This window comes from Camelina sativa, chromosome 15 (assembly GCF_030686135.1).
Source record: "Camelina sativa cultivar CO46 ecotype springtype chromosome 15, ASM3068613v1".
In the NCBI taxonomy this organism is placed as follows: Eukaryota; Viridiplantae; Streptophyta; class Magnoliopsida; order Brassicales; family Brassicaceae; genus Camelina; species Camelina sativa.
In genome coordinates, this window is record NC_141894.1 from 29234173 (window position 1) to 29260869 (window position 26697).

The window sequence follows — 26697 nt, forward strand, 5'->3', positions numbered from 1 at the left end:
TTTATTGGGCTTATAGCTATTGATCTCTTAGTAATCTATCGAATTACAAAACTAAATTTGGATTCTATTTTTTTTTGTGTTTAGGTTTTACTTTTATGTTTATTTTTAGTTATGTATCAACTATCTATTTTTTAAAAGTATAAAATAACCATTAAAAACCGGAACCAAACCGAAACCGAACCGAACTGTAATACATATGGTTTTTATATGGTTCCATTTTTTATGAAACCGAAAAAACCATAAACCGAAAAAACCTAACCGTAACCAAACCGAATTACATATGGTTTCTTTATGGTTCCATTTTTATAAAACCAAAAAAACCGTAAACCGAAAAAACCGAACCTAAACCAAACCGAAAAACCGAACGCCCACCCCTACCATTAACTTTTATCGTCGTCGGTTAAATATGAGAAAGAAAAAAGGAAAAATGATTGCATATGACAACACATCGCCACACATACAATCAATATAAATGTTTTATTAACTACACGAACTATTGTCATTACATACTGACATGCATAAACAAACATGAGTTATGTGTACAACACCATAACCATCTAATTCTGATACTTTCTTTGCCGGAATCCGGTGCTAACCGGTATTGACCGGCGTTGACCAATTTTTTTTTTCATAAACAACAAAAATCAACAAAATAATTACATAACTTTACTAAAATATTATATAATAAAGTTTTACTACAAAATAGTATAACATATATACATTTTCCTTTTGTAAATTCAAAAGTTAGTTTTAAAGTTTATACCATATTATATTTATTATATACAAAAGGGAAATGTATATTTGTTATGTACTATATTATATTTGTTATATACAAAAGGAAAATGTATATTTGTTATAATACTTTGTAGTAAAATTTTGTTATATACAAAAATTTCCTTTTATATAACAAATATAATATGATATATAACAATGTTCATAGACTTTTTATAATTGAGTCTATGGTATAAACTCTTTTCTATAAGATGAAACATATAATTTTTTCTTAAAATCTTTTGGCTTAAAAATGTTCATAGACTTTTTATAATTGAGTCTAATTTGTTTTTTTTGTCAAAGTATATTGCACCTTGCTATATATTTAACCTTTGATTTAACATTTTTTTTATATATTTGTTATATAAAAATATTTAATAGCATGCTACATAATAAAATATAATAGGTTATACAAATGATATGGTATAAAATTAAAAACCAAATTTTGAATTTATAAAAGAAAAATGTATATTTGTTGTATTATTTTGTAGTAAAAATTTATTATATAATTTTTTAGTAAAGTTATGTAATTTTTTTAAATTTTTGTTTTTTGAAAAAAATAAATAAAATTTTTAATTTTTTGGTCAACACCGGTCAACATTGGTCAACGCCGGTCAACACCGGATTCTGGCAAACAAATCATCGGAATTAGATGGTTATGGTGTTGTACACATAACTCATGTTTGTTTATGCATGTCCTTATGTAATGACAATAGTTCATGTCAGTAACAAAACATTTATATTGTTTGTATGTGTAGCTATGTGTTGGCTAATACTTGGCGTAGCTGGCAAACATTTTTCCAAGAAAAAATCATAATAAGTAACTTATATTTATAAAAGAAACACTTTACTTTTTAGTGGAAGATATATTCAAACTGTTTTTAATTTCTCTAACTGCTTAATAAAGACATGGACGAAATATTCTTCATCATTTATTTTTCGTGTCATCTAGTTTTTGAGTTGAACTGTTTTAAATTTAAATTTAACCCACGATAAAAAACTGTTTGGGCGACGAAATTGGAATAGTCCTGCAAAAAAATTGAAAAACTGTTGTAAATATAACTTATCGTAATCGTAACTAATCGTTAGTTAAACAAGAACAAATTGTGGAAATTAATAATTTGTATGTATATAGGGAAAACAGAATGGAGTGATAAGAGAGGGATAACGCCCGAGAAGATATCAAATTCGTTCTCAAATTTGTTGAGCGATTCTCGAGTCTTCTTGTTTATGTTTTTCTTATTATATTCTTGATATAGTTATATATTTTTGTAATTAGTCTTTCTTTTTTTTGTTTAAATTCTGAAAGCTAGAGGGATATCAGGAGATCTCCAACGAACTTCTGTAATCTATATATATGATCGAACTAAAGTATTACCCACTTTGATTTTAGATGCATTTTGAAAAAAAATATCAGAACTGTTCTTAATAGATTATTTTGAATCTCCTTAATAAGATTTTTTAAAAGTTATTTTATTCAATTATAAATGAAATATTTGAACAAAATGAGGCATAGAATCGGATAGTGGAATTGATAAAACAGAAATGATTTTCATTCGTTGGCAAAATGAAATCCATTAGAATCTAAACAAATCTTAAAAAGGAAAACTAAGCAAAACCTACCAATGTTCAAAGAACACTAAAACATTTAACTAGTCTTATTCATGAAAGAACATAAACCAACCCTAAGCTGTCTCCTCCTCCGGCAAGTAGTATCTGTTCTTCAACCAAATAGCATCGGCAATAATAGGCTCGTCATCTTTGTTCCTATGCCAAGTGTAGTGGGCATGAGTCCTGTTCTTTATCTCAAGCATGGCGTGTCCGAAACTGGCCTCCCTAAAGGCGGAATAACTTGGTTGCGGCTCCGTGTAACTGCATGAAAAATAGAGTATCTTAATCAAAGAAGAAAGATACTAAAGTTTTAATCAAGGTCACTATACAATCTTTTTTTAAAAAGAAACCTGTTAGCAATTCCTTCTATGTTGCCTCCATCTCCAATGGTAATGTAAACGGGTGCAGATTGGTCTTTCACCGGAGTACTCATTCCGTCAGTGATATTGTACTTAATGTTGGAGACACGCTCTGATCGCTCGTAGGCATGGACATGACCAGCAAAGACGATATCGACTTTGTTTTCGACGAACCATGGCTCGAACGTAACTCTCATGCTCTCACCTTCCATGTAGTGATAATTGTTGCTATTGTACCACGGCGCATGAACAAGAACAATCAACCAGGGAGTCTCTGATCGGTTAACTTTCTTGAGCTCATCCTGGAGCCACGAGTTCTGAGGAGTGTACTTGTCTATAGTACACAAGAAAACATTAACATTAATGTGATATAGATCAAAATGTAGTAGAGTGCTAGTCTTAGATCGTACCATAAGCTGAGTAAGAGGAGAGCACGATGATGTAAGCGGAGGCTCGTTTGATGGAGTACCAAAGCGGAGAAGTACTCTGTGAGGCTCTGTAGGGAACATGGTAGCGGTTCATGTACGGCTTGAAGGGTGTTGTCTCGCCCTGCGTGCAATTCAATGTTTTAACTCTAAAACTAAAAATGTGTGTTCTTTAATTATGGAAAAATATAAATAGATAGGAACTTACTAAACTCTGGGCGTAATCAATCTCGTGGTTCCCTGCGGCCCAGATCCAAGGCTGGTACGCGGCGCTTGGTTCTACAAACCGGGCGTATGAATCCCATTTTCTTTGGTCGTGATTAGGATGATCATCAGCGTAAGACAAGTCTCCGGCAAAAAGCACCGCTTGGCCTTTTGGGTTCGACATGTAATTGTACAATGTCTGGTTGGAGGCATAGGTTTGGCCAAGATCACCTATAAATGTAACGTAGTTAAGATTAATAAAATTAGATACAAAACCTCAAAATTTGTTTTTGAAAGTGTGAATCTATGGGTTACCTATGACACCGAATGTGTAAGCAACATCTGGACCAACTTTTGGTGGAGTCATGAAGTTGAATTGTCTAATGGAGCGACCAGTTCCAAGCTCGTAGAAATACTTAGTATCATACTGCACACACAAAAAAGTTAGTATATTTAAGAACCATATTTAACTAGATAGATAACTTGGAGGGCAAGGCTAAGTAAATGTACAAACCTCAAGCCCTTTAATGGTGGCGTGGTGAAGAAAACCAGATGTGTAGTCGTAGTATCTATAGGTAGACGTTGACGCTACAGCACTCATCTTTTCACTACCATCAGTATCAGCGTTCCAATATCTAACGATATTGGAACCATCGTCCAAGTTTAAAGGCGTTACCCACGAGATAATCATACCTCGACCAGCGTGATCTCCTTGTGTTATGTGAACCTGAGAAAGGAGCAAGAGTGAACGCTCAGTAAGTCCCAAAGTGAGAAAAAGAAAATGTAAAAAGTGATTTTATATAGAGAAATTGAGAATCACTTGTTCCGGAGCGTTTAAACCGGCGGGAGGAGGAAAGGTTTCGAGTGGCATTTCTTCGGATGGTTCAGATACTCTGACATAGCTACTGGTGACTCCGGCGTGGCTCACCGCGAAGATGCTTAGCAACACGACCGCATAGCAAAAGAGTGCTAAACGATTCAACTTCATTTTGTTTTGGTGTTTAGAGAGAAAGCTAATAGCGTGTGTTTTGCTTTGTAAATGATGTTTTATTATGTGATCGAAATGTTTATATAGAGAAAAAAGAATGCTAGGTATATTCGACTTAAATTCTTCTTAAAGATTTTGTTCCAAAGAGAAGTAGTTAAGAAAATATTCTTAGAATTATTCTAAAGATGTTTAAAAACGATATTCGCTCATTTGAGTAAAAAAATAATAACTGTTTTTTTCCACAAATTGAAAATATATTGACTCTATACGGAAAATAAGTATAATCAGTATAATCAAACTTGTCATTACATCCAAATTTAGCTAAAGCATGTGCACTGTTACAATTTCTTTTTATAAAAATAAATATAGCATGGTGTAATTTTGATGTCCAAAATCTTATATTTTGTAGAAGATTTGTTAGTGAAGCGTTTAAGTGTAAGTCATTAGCCATTTTGATTAAAGTATCACAATCAACCTCAAAAACAATAGATAATCTATATCCTTTAATCCAAGCCTATTGTATTGCTACCAAGAGTCCTTTTGTTTATGTCGGTCATCTTGGTGGTCTCTAGGGGATCCTGAATAAAAAATAGATATATTTTATTTAAATATGTTATTTCAAAGAAAGTTTGTTTAGAATATATTCTTAGAACAAAGATGTTTGAAAACGAGATCCAGCTGATTTGAGTGAAAGAATAATAATTATTTGTCACTGAAAAATCATTCAGTAAAAATATCACAACAAGTCTATTTACAAACTAAAAGATATTCTGACAATTTATTCGGTTACAATGTTTTTCTCATCGAGATATATATTAACTGAAAATATCTATTTTATTTTTAATCCATCAAAAAATTAATTAAAAAATAAAGGAGTTATTAAGAAATATATGTTCGGCCGATGGCACTAGTCTAATTGTTTGCCAAAATTTTCATTTGGCCATTAACCAATGTGGCAAATTAGTACATATGCTATAACTCGAATTGAAATTTATTTATACAGATTTTTTGAATATTTTTATATGTTAAAATAATATTTAATTAGTTTTATTAGTTTTTAATTAGTTTTATTAGTTTTATTAGTACATATGCTATAGCACGAATAGATATGTTTTATTAGTTTTTAAATAATCACATAATATAATCTGAACCCGTTATCTGTTGTAAATATTATAATTTATCATATTCATTACATTTAAACCGTCGTCTCATATAAATATTTTAAATCTTTTTTAATTACTTTTGGTAATTTGCTTTAGTATGTTCAATATTGATCATATTTTTAAAAATATCAAGTTAAGCTTGAACTTTATAATTTACTAACAAACTATTTTCCCATGATTGAACTAGAAAGTCAAATTCTTCATTATTTATGTGATTATCTCTAAGCTGAGTCGATGAAAATCAAAATCAAAACATCTAATGGTTAGAAAATTGTGTTTTTTACATCTATAAGACTACGATAGTGGAAATAATTGTGGATTGGGTGCTTTTATGTTAGTTAAATAACACAATGATATTATCCTATGATTCTAAAGAATTGAGAAGTGAAAACAAAAAATTGCACAAAAATCGTTAAATTTAAATATATTCACCAATTTATTGCAACTTAATCGTTGATTGTTAATTGTTTTCCATTATATTATAAAAAGAAGAAATGAATTTTATTCAGGAAGTTGATGAAGTTCATAAAAATGCATATATTAACTGTATGGGATAAACGACCAATTTAATACAAAAATTATGGAAAACATGATTTTATCTATAGTATTGCGGCAAAATCTATTTCAACATTTTGTTTAACATGATTTTATCTATAGTATTGCGGCAAAATCTATTTCAACATTTTGTTTACTTCATAATAAATTGACAAATAAAAATCTTTTTTTCTTTTAATCCCATTATAAATTTACTGAATAAAACTTAAAATTATTGGAACAAGGTTCAACCAATTTTTTCACAGCTAAATAATTACCGGAATGACAAATAACACCAAATACTAGTACTCAGCATAGGTGAGGTCTGCAGATCTAAACACTCACCCCGGTTATCAACTATACCTATACGTTCTCAAATTCTTGTTATATTTCTATTCTACCTTGATGACCATTTTGCGATAGTCTAATGGCCCTAATTTAGACCATTATAATTATATAATCATGTTCCATCTGGCCTTTAACAACGTGATTATATAAATAACCTTTTCATTATAGAGATAAAATAATTTAAACTCACAAATTTCAGATTCTTGACATCAGGAAATACATGCAAACTCATACAAAATAAAGAACACAAACATATCTTTCCACTCATTTCTATTACGCCCAATCATTACTATAAAATCAAGAGTTATTAATTTTCCTGCAATTCTTCCTGATTTCACCACTCGAACCTGTCAAGGGAGAGATGTTCCCCATCTTGACCATCGATTCTGCGAACTGCTCAAAGAACTTTTCTTGATCCTCTGCATACTTCTTCACGAGCTCTCTCGATTGTTCATTGCTAGAGAACAAGACTTGGTCGGAATTCAACAGTCCCATGTTCTCGATCAAGTTCTTGAAGTAGCTGTTATCAAACCTCCCGGCACTGTTGATGTCAAGCTCCGACAGGATTTGATCCCCACCAGATCTAGGGCACCTTTGACGCAAGTTGGCAGCATAGGATTGCTCTAAGGTTGTGTCGGGACTTCCGTTTCCAGATTGGTTGTAAAGTCTTTGTCTGAAACTAGTGCATCTTGAGAATCCAATGGTGTGGCTCCCTGAACAAAATGTGGGTAAGGTTATGATTAAATTGTCTTTGAAGGTTAAACGTTAGCCTGAAGTAAATCCAAAAAAGTAAAAAATTCTGTCTTGTGTGTGAAGTAAGGTTACCGGAGAGAGCAACAACGTCGGTGAGGTCAAGACCTTGATTGTTGAATCTCGAGACAATTGTGTTGAAAGTGTTGTTAGGTGCAGGGATGTTGTTGTTTGATCCACTCAAACTTGCACTTGTCGAATCTCTTCTTCCCAAAGGAACCATCCAGCTTGGTCCACCAGTCTACACACAAACCAAACCAAATCAGATCTCGAAAATTTTGAAAAAGCAATAGAGACAGAGGCAGAAAAATAAAGTGGCTTACAAGAACAGAGGAGTCTCTAGCAGCTAGAGTTAAGGCGTCAGCACAAGAAACAGTGTTAGGGCATTCACTCTCCAGTGCAGCTTTGATCTCGTCAACAACTTCAAACCCGCGGGCCGATCTGCTGTTAGGGTTTGAGTTCTTCTCAGTAACTATACTCCCACTTGTGTCTAAAAGCAACGATCCATCACAACCCTACACAGATTCAATTAAACAGATGAAATTAGAGAAGATTAATCTCAAACATTAGTCGTTAACTTGTTGAGAAAGTTACTTAAAAAAAAAACTCTTCAATACCTGAACGAAACAATCATGGAAATGAAGCCTCATAAGGGAAGCAGCCATACGAGTCTCCCTTGCAACAGCGTTGGCTACAACTGACCTCACAATCTCCTCGGCTCTAGGGCACGAGCTGCGGTAGAAACCTGGGAAGAGATTCCCTCTCTCACCGCCATAGTTACTCTCGTCGTCGTCGCAGATGCAGAGAGTAAAAGGGTAAGTAAGATATAGAAGAACGAGAAAGCTTCCGATTCTTGCCATTGTCAGTTTCGGTTAGGTAGATCAAGCAAGAAGAAAGGAGATAGATGACTTTGTGATGGTAAGAGATATGGAAGAGGAGAAGAAGAATCGAAAGTATATATAGGCGACTAAGGCGAGAGAGTTCGTGGATTTTGGCGTCATGGAGAGGAAAAAACAATGGCAATAGAGTTGGTACCTTGATTGGAGTCCATTAATTAAGATAAATAAATGAAAAAATGACAATACGTATATTTTTAAAAAATGGTTTGAATTCAAAGAGACTATACAAAATCTTGGGTTTGGTATACAAATGTCCCAAACTTGCATGAGTTGTTTGACTAATTCACCTCCATTTTGGTTATTATAATAGTTTGTTTGTTATTAAGGTTTGTATAAAGTTTAAACTCAATTTAATTTTGATAGAGCCAAAATAGAACCAAAAGTTAAAAGTGATGGAAATGTTAAGATGAAATTTGTTACAAATTTACGTTGATCTAATAATATATAACTGGTTCACCTAATACTATATAAATAAAATTATAGTATACAAGGTGTGATTCGGTCACAACGCACGCGGCAAATCTTAAACGCGTTTTTTAGTCCTTGACACTAAAGATTTAAACATAGCTGTAAGAAATGCATTGTATAGTTTTACTTGGTCGTGGTTAAATAATAGTCTAGCAAATATGTTTGTGGAGTTTTTTTTAGAAAAAGGGACAAATAGTAGGAACAGTTTCTAACTGCTCTTTTGACAAAAATGCGATAACAAGTAATATCCCTCAAAATTTCATTTGTTTGTTGACTTATAAACAATAAAAAATGCAAAAGGGGTTTTGTCTTCTATCATAGAACATGGATATGCAGGTAAAAAGCAAATCTAAAGGGTGAATAAAATAACTACGAACATTTCAAACGCGTGTTGCGAGTCCTACTTGCACTTAGTTTCTTGACTCTTGACATGGTCTCTTTCTAGAAACTAATCAATGATCAAGAACACAAAAACCCAAATTAGAATGTCATCCTATATATGGGGTAAGTAATTATGTTTGCTATGCAAAACCATGTCTAGAATCATGAGGAAAAAAGACAGTTTAATTAATGGGTTTATGATATACAAAAGATAAACAGTATGTGTATACTAGTGTTATGATTATTCTTTTAATTTAATTACTACGGAGTATAACAATTTTATACATGAAAAAACACTAACAATAACAGACGACTAGGTAACAACCTGCACATAGTGCGGATAAATCAATTTAAATATAATGATTATGACTAAAATTATTATTTTGAATCTAAGATTAGTTTGTGTAAAACAAAATATGTAACCAAAGTTTTTGTTTGTTTTATTTAAATTTGTGTTTATTTTGTGTAAAACACCCGTGAAATATATATTTGAACGTGGAAAATAATTTTAACGTGGTGAAAAAATTTGTATGAAAATTATTTTAATAAACTATGAGTAATTATTATGTTTTTAAAAAATATATTCTATTGTTTTTTTAAGAAGTATAATATAGATTCAAATTAAATGGCTACAAATGGTTTTAATTTGTCAAATGAAATTTGATTTAAATCTATAGTGGCATATATGTAATTAGTATTAATTAATAAGAATTATTTGCTAAAATGTGTTTTGAGCTCTCTGGCGAGACGACATATCATCATTTTTTGCAAAAATGATTCTCTATTAATATATAGGGGATTTAAGTTTAAGTGTTTGACCCAAAAAAATCTCTAAATTCTGTTGTTATTTTAGGTATAGAATATTAATAAATTGAGAAGTTTTTGTATCAACATTTGAAATAGCATGAACTCTCTTGATGAGCACCTTAGTATATCCAATATATAGATAAAGGTTTCTACATTTTCCATAACAAATGGCCAAATGAAACTGATTCAGTGATTTGTTTACAGTTAAAAAAGCGGACCAGCGATAGCTAAATGGGCCAAAAACATTGAAAGCTGATTAGGCTTAGTACAATATGGGCTAAAGCAATAATTAAGAAAATATAATTGGATTTCATTATCAATTTTAAACTTCTCCGATAATCACATGATTTTAGTTTTAATTTGAGCACTGGAATACTTTCAAAGTTACAACTTATCATATAATCCCTAATCATTTCTTTGTTTGCTTTGTTACCACAATTTTCGATTTGCTCCAAGCTCCATATAAGTTATCTTGTTTTCATGAGATAAATGATATTTTCCAAGTTTAAACTATATATTTAAGATGGCTTTAAATCCAGACGAACAATAGGATGAAACATACGAGATGCTCATGTATCACATGTGTACGCACCAAGTCCAAACACACACACACATATATATATCGTAGTCATACCTAATAATTGTCTCATGACATATACGAAAAACAATAGCCGATCGTTAGTGATGAGATCACTTTTTGGATTATATTTATTGTAAATTAAACAAAATCGGAAGATACAGCCAATTATTTTCAGCAAGTGTGTAGCTTCACATATACAAGAAGAATAAGACAGCCAATAGTGATTTTATTTTATTTTTGTTGATGATGTTTATATTTCGTTTTCATATTTATGCCTGTGACATGCATAAAGTTAAGATTGAAATCGTAAAGACACAACACAAGACCAACTTTTTATATTTATAATAATAGGATATAAAAAGGGAAAAAGATTAAAGATAAACGTATGCCTTATTATTCAATCATAGTAATACAAGTGTACAATATATCAAAGATGCAAGGAAAAAGAATTAAACTAAATTGACACTAAATGTTTTCTTGACCACATATGTAATAAATACAAGAAAATCTTCAAGATACACACCATCATGTTTTTATAAACGTTTTGCGTTCGTACAATAAACTTTAATGTATACTTTTCACATATACTGCCATCATTTTTTTTTTAATCATTGATCATTTGAAATACTGTCCTTTTATATGAATAGTGCTTTAATATAAAAATAATAATAAATGATTATTATGAATTTCTGTCCTTTTATATAGCGAAAATGTTTGACTGAGGAAGGTTTTAATAGACTTCTAAATATTTATGCTAAAAAAACCATCAATATAACATTTTTTTCAAGTTTACCTTGGCTTGCAAAAATACAAGTCGAATTTAACGCAATGATTTAACATATAATTATTTATTCAATAAAGTTAACGGTAATGGTGGTGACCGCTGGTTAATTTTTTTTAATTTGACATATATTTTTTACATGTTAAAAGTAAACTTGTAAAAAATATTATTTAACTTGATTATGATGTTAAACAAATGATAGAACTATAGAATTAATCAAATCGGAGACTCCTTAAATAGAACTCCATAGGATATGATTGGCGACAAGATATGATTGACATTGAGCAGATTTGGTGGATGAGAAATATATTGGTGACGATTAGATGGGAATCTATTTACACAAGAGGCTCCAGTATTTGGATTGATGCAATAAAATTATATGTTGTTTTGTTGCAAAGAATTACAGAGACGTCGAAATATTCCAGAAAAACTGTGGTACAGACATTTTGGTGCCACTCTTTCTACATTACAGAATTAGTTTTGAACATATTGAGTTTAATGTTACGTTTTGTGAAAAGAAGTATCAACCAAAAGTTACTGCATATAATTTGTAATAAAGAGAAATCAAATATAAAGTTAGACAATAACGGATCTTCTGATCAGTTAGCGAGTTAGGCTACTCTACGTAAAGCATCGTCAAAATCTGTTATGTTGTATTTTTCTTAGTGTATAGCACATATATTTATGTATGTAATAATTTTGTTACATCATTTTGAATGTCTTTGTAAAACTTTTTGATTTTAATGAAATTTATTTTTGCTATAAAAAAAAGAACTCCATAGATTTTTTCACAATATTCTAGATCTATCTTCTTGTTTTCAAAAAATTAGCTTCTCCTTCATTGTTAGGAAGTTTAATCATTTAGCTGCATTAACAAAAACAGCTCTTTTATCCTTTGTACCAAATTCGGTATAAGTTTATTATGAAATAAAAAATTGTATTTTCACCCAAAAAAAAAAATACAAAGCTCCAAAATTATTAATCAAATAACATACATAATAATTAAAATTGCATCTCAAAATGAACCTAAACCATCAACCAAAAAGCTCTCTTAAATGTGTGTTTGTCTTTCTTATTAAATTACAAATCCAAATAGGTGCTTTTCTCGAAATAGGGAAATACAACTACTAGTATGCTTATAATCATAGAAATTTTTTTTTAAAACTATATTATAATCGTATAAACAAACCATATCTCAAAAACAATTGGAATAATTAAAAGTGAAGACAAAATCATGATAACATAAACATAATCAATCATATAAATATAACAAAACACACACCAATACATGACAAAGTACAACTCATATATATGCCCCAAATATATATTAAAAGTTGATATTTATCCTTCCAACCAATCAAAGATGCACGTACTATAATTACATCATCACACGCCAACCCAAAAAAAAACAAAAAGCTAAACTTAAAAAACAAAAAAAGGAGGGGCAACAATAATAATAATACTAATCCTTAATTAAGTTTATTATTAATCAATACATATTGATATCATTAGCCATGATGGGTTGGTTAGAGTAAACCGAACCACCCCAATGATTAACACCACTCATCATATCATCGTAATATCCGTCAATCCCAACCGTACGATCATCGAAACCACAGCCGTCGATCTGGTCAACACCAAATCCTGCACCGTTAGATTGCACGAGATCAACGATCTCGTTCAAAGACTGGAGCCTGGTGCTAAGCTCAGACATCTGAGCGGTGAGAACAGAGTTCTCGGCTTGGATCTTCATGTAAAGCTGAGACGTCACGGTGAGGCTGTTCAAGATCTGACGGTTGTCGTTCGAAAGCTGATTGATCTGAGCCGTTAGATCGTCAACGTGTTTTTGTTTACGCATCCTTGACCTACGTGCAGACTCACGGTTCGACAGCATTCTTTTACGTTTTCGCTCGTCGACGGTGACGACGGAGTCTGATGATGGGTTGTTATTACCGCCGTCGGAAGAGCTAGAGCTCCGGTACGTGCTGCTTGATGACGCCATTGATATTTTTTAAAAACAAGAAAATTACAATAAAAGGACAGATCTTTATGTTTTTTTTTTTATGTTGTCTGAAAATTAATGAATATTGTATGTAGTTTTAATTTTATGATTTAGATTCGGAGTTTGTAACAATTCATGAAACGTTGTAAAACCAGTAGAGGAAGACGACGGAGAAAGATTGAACGAGATGGGTTCTACGGCGGAGAGCAGATTTAACCGTGAGCCCAGAGAGCAGGATTTCGCAGAGAACCGGAGTCATCAGTTTCCGAACATCAAAGACTTGGTTTTTATGGTTTTTCCTCGGCGAGGAACGGTCTGAATATGTTTTTGTGTTATGATGATGACAGAACAGAGAAAGAAGAAAGGATTAAAACAGAGGAGAGGTGATGAAGATGTTTTGTTGTGGAGAAGATGCAAAAACAGAGGAGATGGATAAATAAAGATTTTTGTTAAGGAGATAAGGAAGAGAAGATGTGTGAAGGGGAAAGAGGTTTTTGATGAAGGGTGTGTTGTGGATTATATAGAAACCAAATCTCAAGTATCTCATCCACTTGTGTATTGTTTTTTAGGAAATAATGGATGGTGGAAAGCTGGAATACGCGCCCATTGTTTTATAATTTTTTTTAATTATAAATATTATGTAGGTCAGTAGGTGGGTGTGTAGTTTGCCTTTTTTTTTTTTTTGTGTTGGTGATGAAACTTTGCTTTTGGTAAGACTGTATAATTTCTAATGGTAAGTATGGATTTGTGTGAGAGTAATGGTGTGATTAATGATATGGAGTAGGGTGGACAAATAGGTAGGTAAAACTTGACCGGATATCAAGATTGAATTGTAGGAGTAGGATGGACATAAACAGTCAAAAGTCTTGAAAATTGCATCTTTATTAGAATGACTAGGGAAAATTATTTAATGTGGTATTTGTTATCATTATTCAGTCAATGGCATTGAATATTTTGATACATTATAGATTTATAGTAGTGATTTACATGGAAATTTTAAAAATTATTTTTCAGACAAATTTTAAAAATTATTTTGTAAAATAATATCACATGAAGAATTTCAGAAAAATTGTCAAAATGTAGGATATTTAACATAAAACATACTCCCTCTGTTCTTCATATAAGATATTTTACAAATTTTGGTTTGTTTCATTTTATTTGATTATATTGAATTCTCTAAGCAAAACATGTATATTTTAAATAATTTATAATTAAGGGAGCCTAGGTTCCCTTTTGGTAAGAAAGAGGGAACCTAGGCTCCCTTAATTTATTAAAAGAAAATTACAAATCACAGACGAACACGTCGAGGGCATACAAACCCGTTTGCATCCTCTGTAAGAACCGAAAAAACAACACTCGGACAAACATCTAGCAACTGTAAACCAAATGGTAAAGAAAATGCATAGCTAGCCAATGCGTCTGCAAGACGATTCGCCTCTCTATACACATGGGTGATACGGACAGACCAGTCCTTTGATAAGAAGCCATAGCACAAACGTATTAGGAATGACAGGGGATGAGTATCTTGTATACCTGATGTAGCACCTGGTGTTCGAAGCATGACAAACACTTCATGGGCCTTTTACGTGTTTGTCACTTATGTCGGTTTTGGGATTTTTAGGATCTTTCTGTTTTGTTTTGATAAGGTTGCATCCTTAATCTTAGGATTACGGGAGGTTTTCTATTTTCTTTATTCTTAGGATATTCATTTGCATCTCCTTTATATGGAGCTTTCAACATCTTTGTAATTCAGTTTTTGCATAAGAAAAATCAATAAAAGCCAAAAATAGGCAATCTTAATTGCCAAAGAGCTTTGCGTAGCTTAGCACTGAGAGGAGTACTCTCACCCTTGTTACTCAGCTTCCGCTTCTACACCAGTTGGTATCAGAGACAGGACGTTCTTGGACGTTTTTGTTTCTTGCGGATGGCTCCTATCACAAAACCTGGGATCAAAACCAATCCGGATGACGCTCCAGCCGGCGAACCTGTCATGGATTGGGCAGCGTTTCAACAAAGCTTGTTAGCGATACAACAAAGCTTGACCGTGATCTCTACTTCCATACGCGACCTCGGAGACACCATCGTTGCTCGTTTACCCGCGCCAGCTCAACAACCGGTGATCGATGGCGAGCCTAACGTAGTCAACAATCAACAACTCCAGTTACGTGATGATGTTCAGCGTCCTCACAACGCTGCTGTTGACGACGGTGCTATTTCTCGGCGTGATGTGCGTGTAGTTTGTGGAGATACGAACGACACACGGTGGGAATCAGGCTTCAAAATTGAAATTCCAGAATTTCATGGTGGTGTTCGTGGTGATACATTATTGGATTGGCTTGTTTCCGTTGATGAAGTTTTAGACTTCAAACAAGTGCCGCCAGAACGTCGTGTTTCGCTGGTAGCAATGCGTTTCAGAGGCCATGCTGCCTCATGGTGGAAACAAGTCAAGACCACGCGCGAACGTACGGGAAAAGAACCAATACGCACTTGGGACAAGTTACAAAAGCAACTATGGAAAACTTTCCTTCCACATAACTACGAACGTACAATCTACAACCATCTTCAGAACATCAAACAGGGTGCCCGCTCCGTCGACGACTATGCTGAAGAGTTTGACCTGTTATTGACACGTACAGAGGTTTTTGACAATGAGAACCAATTGGTCTCGCGTTTTATTGGTGGACTACGTCGACAGCTTCAAGCTGCCTTGGCACAATTTGATCCGACGTCCATTGCTGAGGCGCATTGTCGAGCAGCGACATTTGAACAACAGTTCCGCTCAAACAATTGGAATAACAGTGGTTCTCGTTCCCGCACCATCGACACAGGCCAACAAACTACGGTGACCACTTCGAAAGACAGTCATGACGCTTCTCCAACACCTGCTGCCAATACACCATCTGAAGACCAACCTCTACGCCGTTCAACGCGTCCTCCTGCATTACGCTGTTATGCCTGTGGAGAACCTGGTCATAGGCAAACTGCATGTCCCCACCAGTCTCGTCGCGGTCTCTTGCTAGATGATTCCTTGGAGACCGATGACTATGGAACAGCCTATGATTCGTTGGGAGAAGAAGAACATCTGGAGGATTTTGCTCTCCAACGCACTCACGGGGATCAGGGGCGCTTATTGGTCGTCACACGGTCTTGTGTTGCTCCTCGCCGTCAAGACTCGCAATGGCTCCGCAACAACATCTTTCGTTCTACCTGCACTATTCGCGGCCGCGTTTGCAGTTTTATAATAGACTCGGGAAGTTCTCGTAATGTCATTGCTGAAGCCACTGTGGACAAGTTGGGTTTGACTCGAGAACAACACCCCGCTCTGTATAATCTTGGCTGGCTAAATGAGGGGGTTGCTATGCGTATTTCTCAGCGCGCGTTAGTGCCTTTTTCTATCGGAGAATATTATCGAGACAGCACTTATTGTGATATTGCTCCGATGGATGTAAGTCATGTCCTCTTAGGCAGACTATGGGAGTTTGATAGGAAGATTATTCATGATGGAGCTCAAAACACTTATAGCTTCATATGGGAAACTCACAAGATTCTTCTCTTACTATCCAAAGAACACTCATGGCCATCTCCTCCGGATCCACCAAAGTCGACATTGCATCCAGTGCCTGTTCCGCCCATTCATGCTACGTTTTGTTCATTTGCCACGTTCGACGCTGAGTTTCGAAAAGAAGGTATTATCTTTGCCTTAATGTCCACGTCTACTTCATCGACCGTATCATCTTGCGTTGACCCTCAGCTCACCGATGTTCTTCGCGAGTTTGCGGATGTCTTCCCGGCTGAGCTTCCTACTGCTCTTCCTCCTCTACGCAATATTCAACACCAGATTGACCTCATTTCGGGTGCTTCACTGCCAAATCGACCGCACTACAGGATGAGCCTGCTTGAACATGAAGAGTTGCGGCGACAGGTAGAGGAACTTCTTTAGAAAGGTCACATCCGCGAAAGCCTCAATCCTTGTGCTGTTCCTGCTCTACTTATCCCCAAAAAAGACGGTTCATGGCGAATGTGTGTTGATAGTCGCGCTATTAACAAGATTACAGTCTGTTATCGGTTTCCAATACCGCGCCTTGATGATCTCTTGGATCAGATCGGTCAGGCTACTGTATTCTCCAAGATTGACTTGAAAAGTGGATACCACCAGATACGCATTCGACCCGGTGATGAGTGGAAGACCGCATTTAAGACACGTGAAGGTCTGTTCGAATGGTTGGTCATGCCTTTCGGCTTGTCCAATGCTCCTAGCACGTTTATGAGGGTCATGAACCAAGCTCTTAGACCATTCATCGGGAAATTTGTGGTTGTCTATTTCGACGATATCTTGATATTCAGTAAGTCCGTACCTGAACACTATCAGCATCTCCGAGACGTGTTGCTTGTTCTTCGTCACGAGAAGTTATTTGCGGGTAAACAAAAGTGCCAGTTTGGCGTGCATGAGGTCCTGTTCCTCGGTTATGTGGTCTCCGACAAAGGCTTGGCTGTGGACACTTCGAAAGTTGAAGCGGTAAGATCTTGGCCGATCCCAAAGAATTTGACAGAAGTCCGCAGTTTTCACGGGTTAGCGTCTTTTTATCGACGTTTTGTCCATCACTTTAGCACAATCATGGCCCCAATTACTAGTTGTATGAAAGAGGGGAAATTTGAGTGGACTCCGGAGGCTACAGAAGCCTTTGAAATCATTAAGGAGAAGTTAACCTCTGCTCCTATCTTGGTGTTACCGGATTTTACACTTGCCTTTGAACTCCATTGTGATGCATCGAAACTTGGTATTGGTGCTGTTTTAAGTCAGCTCGGTCGGCCTGTTGCTTATTATAGTGAGAAGCTTGCTGGTGCTCGGGGTCGTTACAGTACGTATGACGTCGAATTCTATGCCATTGTACAAGCCATCAAGCATTAGCGCCACTATCTTGTTCACCGCGAGTTTGTGCTATTTACGGATCATGAGGCTCTTCGTCACTTGGATAGTCAACCCAAAGTCTCTTCGCGCCATGCTACCTGGATTGCTTTTCTCCAGCAATTCACCTTTACCATTCAACATCAATCGGGAAAGACTAATCGAGCGGCTGATGCCCTTAGTCGTCGTCATGGTCTCCTTACCACCATGCACACTTCTGTTCCCGGGTTTGCATCATTTGCAGATTTATATACTACCGATCCTTTTTTTGGGCGTGTTCTCCTTGATGTTCAGCAAGGCCTCAACAATGATTATGTGCTTCATGACGGTTATCTCTTTAAAGGGTTACGTCTTTGTGTCCCTGACTGCAGTCTACGTTTGCAGATTGTGCGAGAATTGCATCATGAGGGGCATGTCGGTCGTGATCGAACGTTGCAGTTGGTGGTGGCTTCTTATTTTTGGCCCTCCATGCGACGTGATGTTGAACGGTATGTTGAGCGATGCCGTACGTGCCAAGTCTCGAAGGGTAAAGCTTCTAACGCCGGTTTGTATTTGCCGCTTCCTATTCCAACTCAACCATGGACTGATGTTAGCATGAACTTTGTTTTGGGACTTCCGCGGACACAAAAGGGTAATGATTCTATTTTTGTGGTTGTTGATCGTTTCTCTAAGATGGCACATTTTATTCCCTGTAAGAAGACAACCGATGCGGTAAGTGTGGCTGTTATGTTTTTCCGGGAAATATATCGACTTCATGGGTTGCCTTCTTCCATCGTCTCTGACCGTGATACAAGGTTCCTTAGCCATTTTTGGCGTTCGCTGTGGAAGTTGCTCGGTACTAGTCTCAACTTGAGCACCGCCTACAGTCCGCAGACTGATGGCCAGACGGAGGTCACAAACCGTTCGTTGGGGAGCCTGTTATGCTGTTTGGTTGGTGATCACATTAAGGGGTGGGACGCTAAGCTGTGCCAGGCTGAGTTTGCTCACAACCATGCGTTGAACCGGAGCTTGGGTTTCAGTCCGTTTCGTGTTGTGTACGGGTTGGTTCCGCGGGGCCCTTTGGACCTGACTACATTACCAGAGAAGACGCGCATTCATGGGGGAGCTGTTGAGTTTCTTGAAGACTTACAAGCGGTGCATGCGCAAGCTCACAACAACCTAGTGAAGTCCGCTGCTAGTTACAAAGCCGCAGCTGACAAGAAACGGCGGGAGGTCCTTTTTGAGCCTGGGGATTTAGTGTGGGTGGTCATAACAAAGGATTGTATACCGCTACATGAGTATAATAAGCTCAAGTCTCGTAAGATTGGGCCGGTGGAAGTTCTGGAACGCATTAATCCTAATGCGTATCGTGTACGGTTGCCGGATCACATGAAGACGCATAATGTGTTTAACGTCAAGTACCTGTCACCGTTTCGGGGTGATTACGACGATCCGGATTCGTGGTCGAATCCTCTCCCACCTGGGGAGACCTGATGTAGCACCTGGTGTTCGAAGCGTGACAAACACTTCATGGGCCTTTTACGTGTTTGTCACTTATGTCGGTTTTGAGATTTTTAGGATCTTTCTGTTTTGTTTTGATAAGGTTGCATCCTTAATCTTAGGATTACGGGAGGTTTTCTATTTTCTTTATTCTTAGGATATTCATTTGCATCTCCTTTATATGGAGCTTTCAACATCTTTGTAATTCAGTTTTTGCATAAAAAAAATCAATAAAAGCCAAAAATAGGCAATCTTAATTGCCAAAGAGCTTTGCATAGCTTAGCACTGAGAGGAGTACTCTCACCCTTGTTACTCAGCTTCCGCTTCTACACCAATACCTGTCTTGAGAAAACCAACCACGAGTTTGGAGTCCACTTCCACCTCCAAACACCTAACACGCCTTTCCCAGGCCATCACCAATCCGTAATAGATACCCCAGAGTTCGGCCAGAGGAGCAGAGCAAAAACTAATGTTAAAAGCAAATCCAATGTTAATAATATTTTTTATTGGTTAAACTAATTTTTACTACTTATTAAATAATATTCATCCGCACTTTTAGTCATTGGAGTATTTATTTGTTTTCTGATAAAATTTGGAGGAATTTATGGGTTGATATGTGTTGTTTAGTTTTTTTCGGTGACATACATTTAATATTTAATTAATATTAAAATTTTGGTTGTGATAATGATGAGATAGTATTTATTATGTTAATTTATACAAAATTTGAATGTATAGATGATTTAAAGTGTATTCTATTCGTTTACACTAGCTTTTTTTATTGTCACCAATACAATGTTTGTATAATTTGTTCAATCTTTTTAGGGAATCTTTTTATTTAAAAAAATAACTACCATAAATTCAAAAATTGGAACAAATCTAATGAATGTTCATCACATGTAACATATATCCTTAATTTATATCCTACAATTAAATAAAAATTCTTGTTTGTTTTTTATTAACATGAAAGCTCAGTTATTGCATTGATTTACATAATTTTTATTTCTCTATTTTTTTTTGTAAAGTCACACAACGAAAAGCACTATCCTCATTGACATCATTTCTTTAGTTATACATTTTTATCAGTAATTTTTAATTTGATTTTTAAAAAAAATATTTTACAGCCCTTCATCGTAAATTTAATTGTTTGAGAATTTAATATGTTGAGTAGTAAGGATATTCTATTTTTTTTTTTTTTGTAAAGTCACACAACCAAAAGCACTATCCTCATTGACATCATTTCTTTAGTTATACATTTTTATCAGTAATTTTTAATTTGATTTTTTAAAAAAATATTTTACAGCCCTTCATCGTACATAATTTAATTGTTTGAGAATTTAATATGTTGAGTAGTAAGGATATTCTATTTTTTTTTTTTTTTTAAACAGAGTTGTAAGGATATTCGTTTAAGTTATATCATATTGAGTCAATGAACAAATATAATATTGAAAATTTGGTTTATTATCAATTACTATAATATTTTTGTATACTTATATATTTAAGTAAAGTTGTTAGAAGTTTAACCCTACTATCATGTGCTATCTTACAAAAAAATACCATTGCATTTTACTTAATTTAATAACTAACAAACGAAAAGCTTATATTAGTTTATAATATTTTGAAATTATTTTATAAAATTATTTAACAAATTCTACTTATTGTTTCAGAAATCTTAGAAAACGTTCAGAAATCTTAGAAAACAATAACAAGCTATTTAGAACAATTATAAAGCTCAGTTTTATATATAAAACTAAGATTAAATATTTGCATCCCTAAATTATTTAATAATGATAGATATATTTTAAAACTAAGATACAACATTGCTTATATTTTAAAAATAGAAAATATTAAATCTAATTTATTAAATATTTTTTGCACTGTACATCGACGCAATAGCATCTTATTAAGATCTAACAAATCACAAATGTTAGGTTTTATTCAATATAATATATACATCTACAAAAATCAAAAAAAAAAATCGAGATTTCTAAATACAAGCGCTTCAATACTAATTTTATTTTATTTTATATTAGATTTTACCAAATTTATATAATTCACGGATTTAAACATTGTATCATATACCGGGTTATGAAACTAAGTAAATTAAATGTGAAACATTATAAAATGTATAGAGTAAAAAGAATCAAATAAAACTTTAACTATTATTTTATAACTAATAAACTACAGTAAAATTTACGAAAACATTTCTTTATGCTGTACAGCACAGAGTAACTATCTAGTTTCTGTTAAGTTACTTTTTCATTGATATAATTGTCTACACAATGATGATAATGTTGAAATAACTTTATGGTTACCTATGGTTCATAGAAAAGATCTAGGTTTGACATGAACTGTTAGGCCATTGTGGTTTAGCAGTGTTAAATTTTTTGTGATGGACATCTAGCACACCCTCTTATATATTTATCAAATTATGGGAAAAAACCCAACAAATTGAAATTATGATAATTATTCTTCTATATAATTAGTTCATAATGTATTTTCATATAAATATATGTATGGATATGTGATATATGTTCTGAATACAATTTTAATGCAGAAAAATGTAAATATATCTGATTTTCACATCTTAGCATCAAAAGTAAAATATCTGATTTTTTCTCTTTTAAAACTTTAAAATGTAATATTATTCCTTGCTTTCCATATAAACTACAAGATTTAAAGGAAAATGCGTTGCTATTTTTCTTAATCATGATATTTCTAAAATAGATAATTCATATTTTTAAATATCAAGCTCACCAAAAAAAAAATTACGGAGCCGAAGGGATAAAAGATGACCAAAGAATTAAAACAAATTAAAACACTCAAAGAATACTATTGTTCAAATTAAAACACTCAAAGAATTTATGAATAAAAAAAATTTGAATCTAGATACCATTGTTCTCATACATAATAAGTTACTTAAAATTTGACACAAGGACAATGTTAACATAAATTATAATTATAGTTCATGTCACATACTTTTTGATTTATATGGAACCGTAACATCGAAATACAATTTGAATTTTAAAGTATTTCAACATTTTAATTTGACAGAAGCCTTTCTTTTATAGTTAACTTACTAGATTAGGACCCACGGTGTACCGCGGGGCAAAATTATTTATAATTAAAAAATTAAAATTATAAATTGTATTTGTTAGTTAAATATATTATAAATATATAATAATTGTTAAATAAACCATATAATACCGCAATATATTTTTTTATATATAATATTTATTTAAATTTAATTAGATATGTCTATTTTCTGATACTGACAGTGTTAACAAAATAATAAAATGATATTTTACCCGTGTAACACTGAGTTACTCAATTTTTTAATTTATATAAATATCGATAAAATCTGTCCTGCTATATAACTCCGTCTCGAAATATTTTAACTCACACTGTATCATCTTAACTTTTAATATTTATTTTGTATCTACGGTATAATATTTATCATAAAAATTGTAAAATTTTTTCATATTTAAACTTTTAAAAATCTTTAAAATAAAGAACCGGAATAAACTAAATAAAAGTTTTTAAAGTTTGAATGCTTGATAAATTAAGGGTCTACTCATTTTTATTCATAATCATTTTGGCAATTGAGAATATCATTAATGTTGTAGTTATTGCAATGTAATTTTCCGAAAATTTTGTCAACAAATTTATTTTCCAGAAATTTTGTCTAAATTATTAGCAAAAGAGTATATTTTCGAGGGTCATACGAAATTTTAGACATCGTTTTGTCTACAACCTAAATAAATGGAGACATTATATTATGAATTATCAAGAGACCCATAAAATACTAAGAGGTCCATATAAAATTGCTAGAAGTCTGATAGAATTAATTGCATTAGTAGCATTAATTACAAAAAGTTTCCTTATTAGTATTTTTGAGCAAAAACTGCTGCAAAAATACTAGTATATATTTTTATCTGGCTCCGTGCGCTGACCCGAATCCTAGTAACTTATAAAAGTGAGTAAAAAAGGCTGCTGACACAACTTTAACAGTTTCACTTCACCTGATACAAATTTTAGTGTTAATCTAATAATTCACCAACAACTACAAGTCTACAATGCACGACACCGTCTTTGACGGGAATCTCTTTTATAGATCTGCACCGTACGAGACCACGTGCATTGCACAATCCATGTTCTCAATGAGCGGCTCTTAATATACGTTAAAGCTCCAATTTAAAATTAAACTATACTTTAACTATTTGGCAAAAGAAACATTAATATATACAAAAAAGAATATTTAAAGGTGATTAACACTTAACCTCTAAGCAGAGGCAGGGGACAATAATCACATGGGTCCATAGCTCATCTCTTCTGGAACTTCATTATAACAAATTCTTTTAATCGTATAAAATATTGTTTAATCTATCAAAATCATCCCCTAATCGGAGTTGAAATGACGACTAATTGCCAATTAGCGCATTATGGTTAGGTGAAATCTCTATTAACATTATTTCTCTAATGAGTTTATATCAGAAAGATATGTGGATGAGTGGATCCTTAAATTAATTATTTTAGAAAGAATATTCTAAGATACCGTTAAAAATTGTTTTCCAAAAACATCACAATCTTTTTTTAAAATAAATTTTTTCTTTACAAAAAGGCTTCCTAAATATTTTCTGGTATTATCAAAAAGACAGTATTTTAAAAAACTTCCTTCAACTTAATTCTCCACCATGTATCGGGGTATCTTTCTTTGTCAGAAATTGTATAATTGTAAATGTTATTTTCAAGTTTAAGTGTTTTGCTTTTATCAATGACGTCCCGGTTTACGTATCAAGTGTATTAACAATGAGAAAACATATTAAGTATGTTTTCATGATAATAACTTAATAAGATAACTTAGATAAGACAATGCAAAGTTAGGTTGGAAGGGGCCATCAAATCATAATATTGCATACTCTTTATTTTAGCTTAATTTTATTATTATGTTAATGATTCTTTATTATGTGCAAGTACCACTAGCTAGCATATACTTTGCAAATTAGATGTGGTTAAAACCTATATGTATAATGTATTGTCAAGTTAGTAGGCATTAGGCAACATGAATATGTCGATTCCTAGAACCGTTTACAGATGCTAAAACGTTAGAAACTCATATACGAACTACCATTTAAAAACAAAACTGAATTGACCCAAGAGATATACCTTATTGTTTAAACCGTTTACAGCATAATTAATACATACCAGATTACCTGAAGAGTCAATATATTTATTCACAAAAAGTAGTGATGTACAGTAAAACCTCTATAAATTAATAATGCTGAGACCAAGATATTTTATTAATTTATAGTGATATTAACTTATCTATAAATTAATAATTATTATTTTATAGTGTAAATTAATAATTATTAATTTATAGATATCTTTTTAATAGTTTAAAATTTTAAAATTATGAATTGAGACAATTTTAGCATAATAAAATTATACTTTTGGATTTTGTAAATTTTACGGTATTGGAATTGAATTTGTAATATAGAAAACATTATTAATAATAAATTACAAATACAATAGAGAAATTTACTTATACACATGACATACATAAACTCAAGTTTATGAATAATAATATCAATTGTTGTATTTTCATAGTCAATCAAACTATCAAAATGTAAATGATGAATATCTAGAAATTGAAAACTTAAAAAAAACTTAGCTATTTTTATGACATGTTACAGAATATTTTATATCATTATAATTTGAAAATACAACATAACAATTGTTTTATAGATATGAGCTTTAGGGGAAACATACATTATATATATATATATTTGTAAATTTACATGATTATTAATTTATGATATTATTGGGACTATATTTTACATACAGATTTCAAAAAAATTATTATCTTATTATCTTATCAAATTTTGTTATTTTTTACATTGACTTAGAACTAACAAAATGTATTAATTTATAGAGTATTAATTTATAGAGGTTTTACTGTATTATACGACTAGTCACTAGACATGAATTTTTTTTCTTTATAAACAATGTACGACAAAAAAATGGGGTGCTTAATGAGTCACAAATTGTTGGCCTCCAACTTTGAGAAAGAAAAGAGAAGAGTGGAAAGATGAGGAGAAAAGTAACAGTTAATAAAATTTTTAAAAAACAAAGTCACTGCATGCCACAGCTCATAGGTCAGACCTTAAATTGGACCATTCCTTTTTTAAAAGAAAAATAAATTTCTCATTAATTTAAAATTGGTAAAAAATGAGATGTCAAATAGAATTTTATCTCACTTTAATGTGAGGTTATTAATATATAAATATCTCAATGATGTAATTGATGAGGAATATTCCCAAACAACGATTTATTTTATATTCATTGAACCTCTTTTATAAAAGTTTAAACATGTAATGGACATATCCATGAGGTCACTTATCTTATGATTATTGAGTTGATTAATATACAAATGACTTGTAAGTCAGCATTTTCGGCACATTTACTATTAATTTCGAAAGCTTTTTCTATTTACTATGTTTGTCTCAAAACAAAATGAAAACTTATTTCTGACATATTTTAAAGAGCTTAGCCATAAATATTAATACAGAAAACTCAAAACATAGAAATTATCTAGCGTCGTTCACTTTTGTAAACGGTCTTTTAAAAGTCGAATACCTAAATAATAAAAGTATTTATTTTTCTATAAAAATGAGATACCAATCTTAAAGAGTAATATTCCCTCTGTCTTTTAAAGATGAATGTTATGTGATTTTTTTTTTATCTTATAAAAATTGATGCTTTACCATTTTTAATTAATTAATATTAAATTTTTATAAACTTCAAAAAATAATCATTAAAATTTTTGAACTTTAAAAAATAATCATTAAAATTTTGAAAATCTGAATAGTCATTGATTTATAAATATATAATATTTTTTAGTAAGAAAATAATATTATATTTAAAGTTAATTATTATTTTTTCTTAATTTGTGTAAAAATCCTCAAATATCAATTTTTGAGGGACATAAGGAGTAGTTTCAGTCTTTCAGTGAATTTCATGCAATATTAGTGATTTACAGATTTAGTAGTTTCTTTATTTTTTTTAGGTCGGCAACTGTTTTTTTTTTGTCACACGTCGGCAATAGTTTAATATGCGAATTTACACTATACTAGGATAGTATCCGCGCTATGCCGCAGATTGTTTTTTTTTCTTTTTTATTACTATTTGTTGTGTTTTTTATATGTTATTTGTAAGTTTTTCTTAATTTGTTTGGAATTGTTGGT

At 32.7% G+C, this 26697-nt stretch overlaps 3 protein-coding genes and 1 pseudogene across 3 annotated transcripts; 1 reads left to right on the plus strand and 3 right to left on the minus strand.

The window, feature by feature from the left end:
- Positions 1–2302: 2302 nt before the first annotated feature.
- LOC104747647 (purple acid phosphatase 5-like) lies at positions 2303–4405 on the minus strand. Its single transcript, XM_010469317.2, has 7 exons — positions 4191–4405; positions 3885–4097; positions 3686–3797; positions 3375–3601; positions 3152–3290; positions 2733–3075; positions 2303–2643 (listed from the first exon to the last, which is right to left on the minus strand). The coding sequence occupies exons 1-7, from the start codon at positions 4356–4358 to the stop codon at positions 2457–2459; spliced, it is 1389 nt and encodes a 462-aa protein (XP_010467619.1). The 5' UTR covers positions 4359–4405; the 3' UTR covers positions 2303–2456.
- Positions 4406–6545: 2140 nt separating this feature from the next.
- On the minus strand, positions 6546–8186 carry LOC104747648 (peroxidase 15). The gene is made up of 4 exons (XM_010469318.3): positions 7771–8186; positions 7477–7668; positions 7229–7394; positions 6546–7116 (listed from the first exon to the last, which is right to left on the minus strand). The coding sequence occupies exons 1-4, from the start codon at positions 8011–8013 to the stop codon at positions 6701–6703; spliced, it is 1017 nt and encodes a 338-aa protein (XP_010467620.1). The 5' UTR covers positions 8014–8186; the 3' UTR covers positions 6546–6700.
- A 4121-nt stretch (positions 8187–12307) lies between these two features.
- LOC104747650 (bZIP transcription factor 2) lies at positions 12308–13819 on the minus strand. Its single transcript, XM_010469320.3, has one exon. It carries the CDS (start codon positions 13069–13071, stop codon positions 12559–12561), a length of 513 nt encoding a protein of 170 aa, XP_010467622.1. The 5' UTR covers positions 13072–13819; the 3' UTR covers positions 12308–12558.
- Positions 13820–14995: 1176 nt separating this feature from the next.
- Positions 14996–17980, plus strand: LOC147927298 (uncharacterized; annotated as a pseudogene).
- Positions 17981–26697: the final 8717 nt, after the last annotated feature.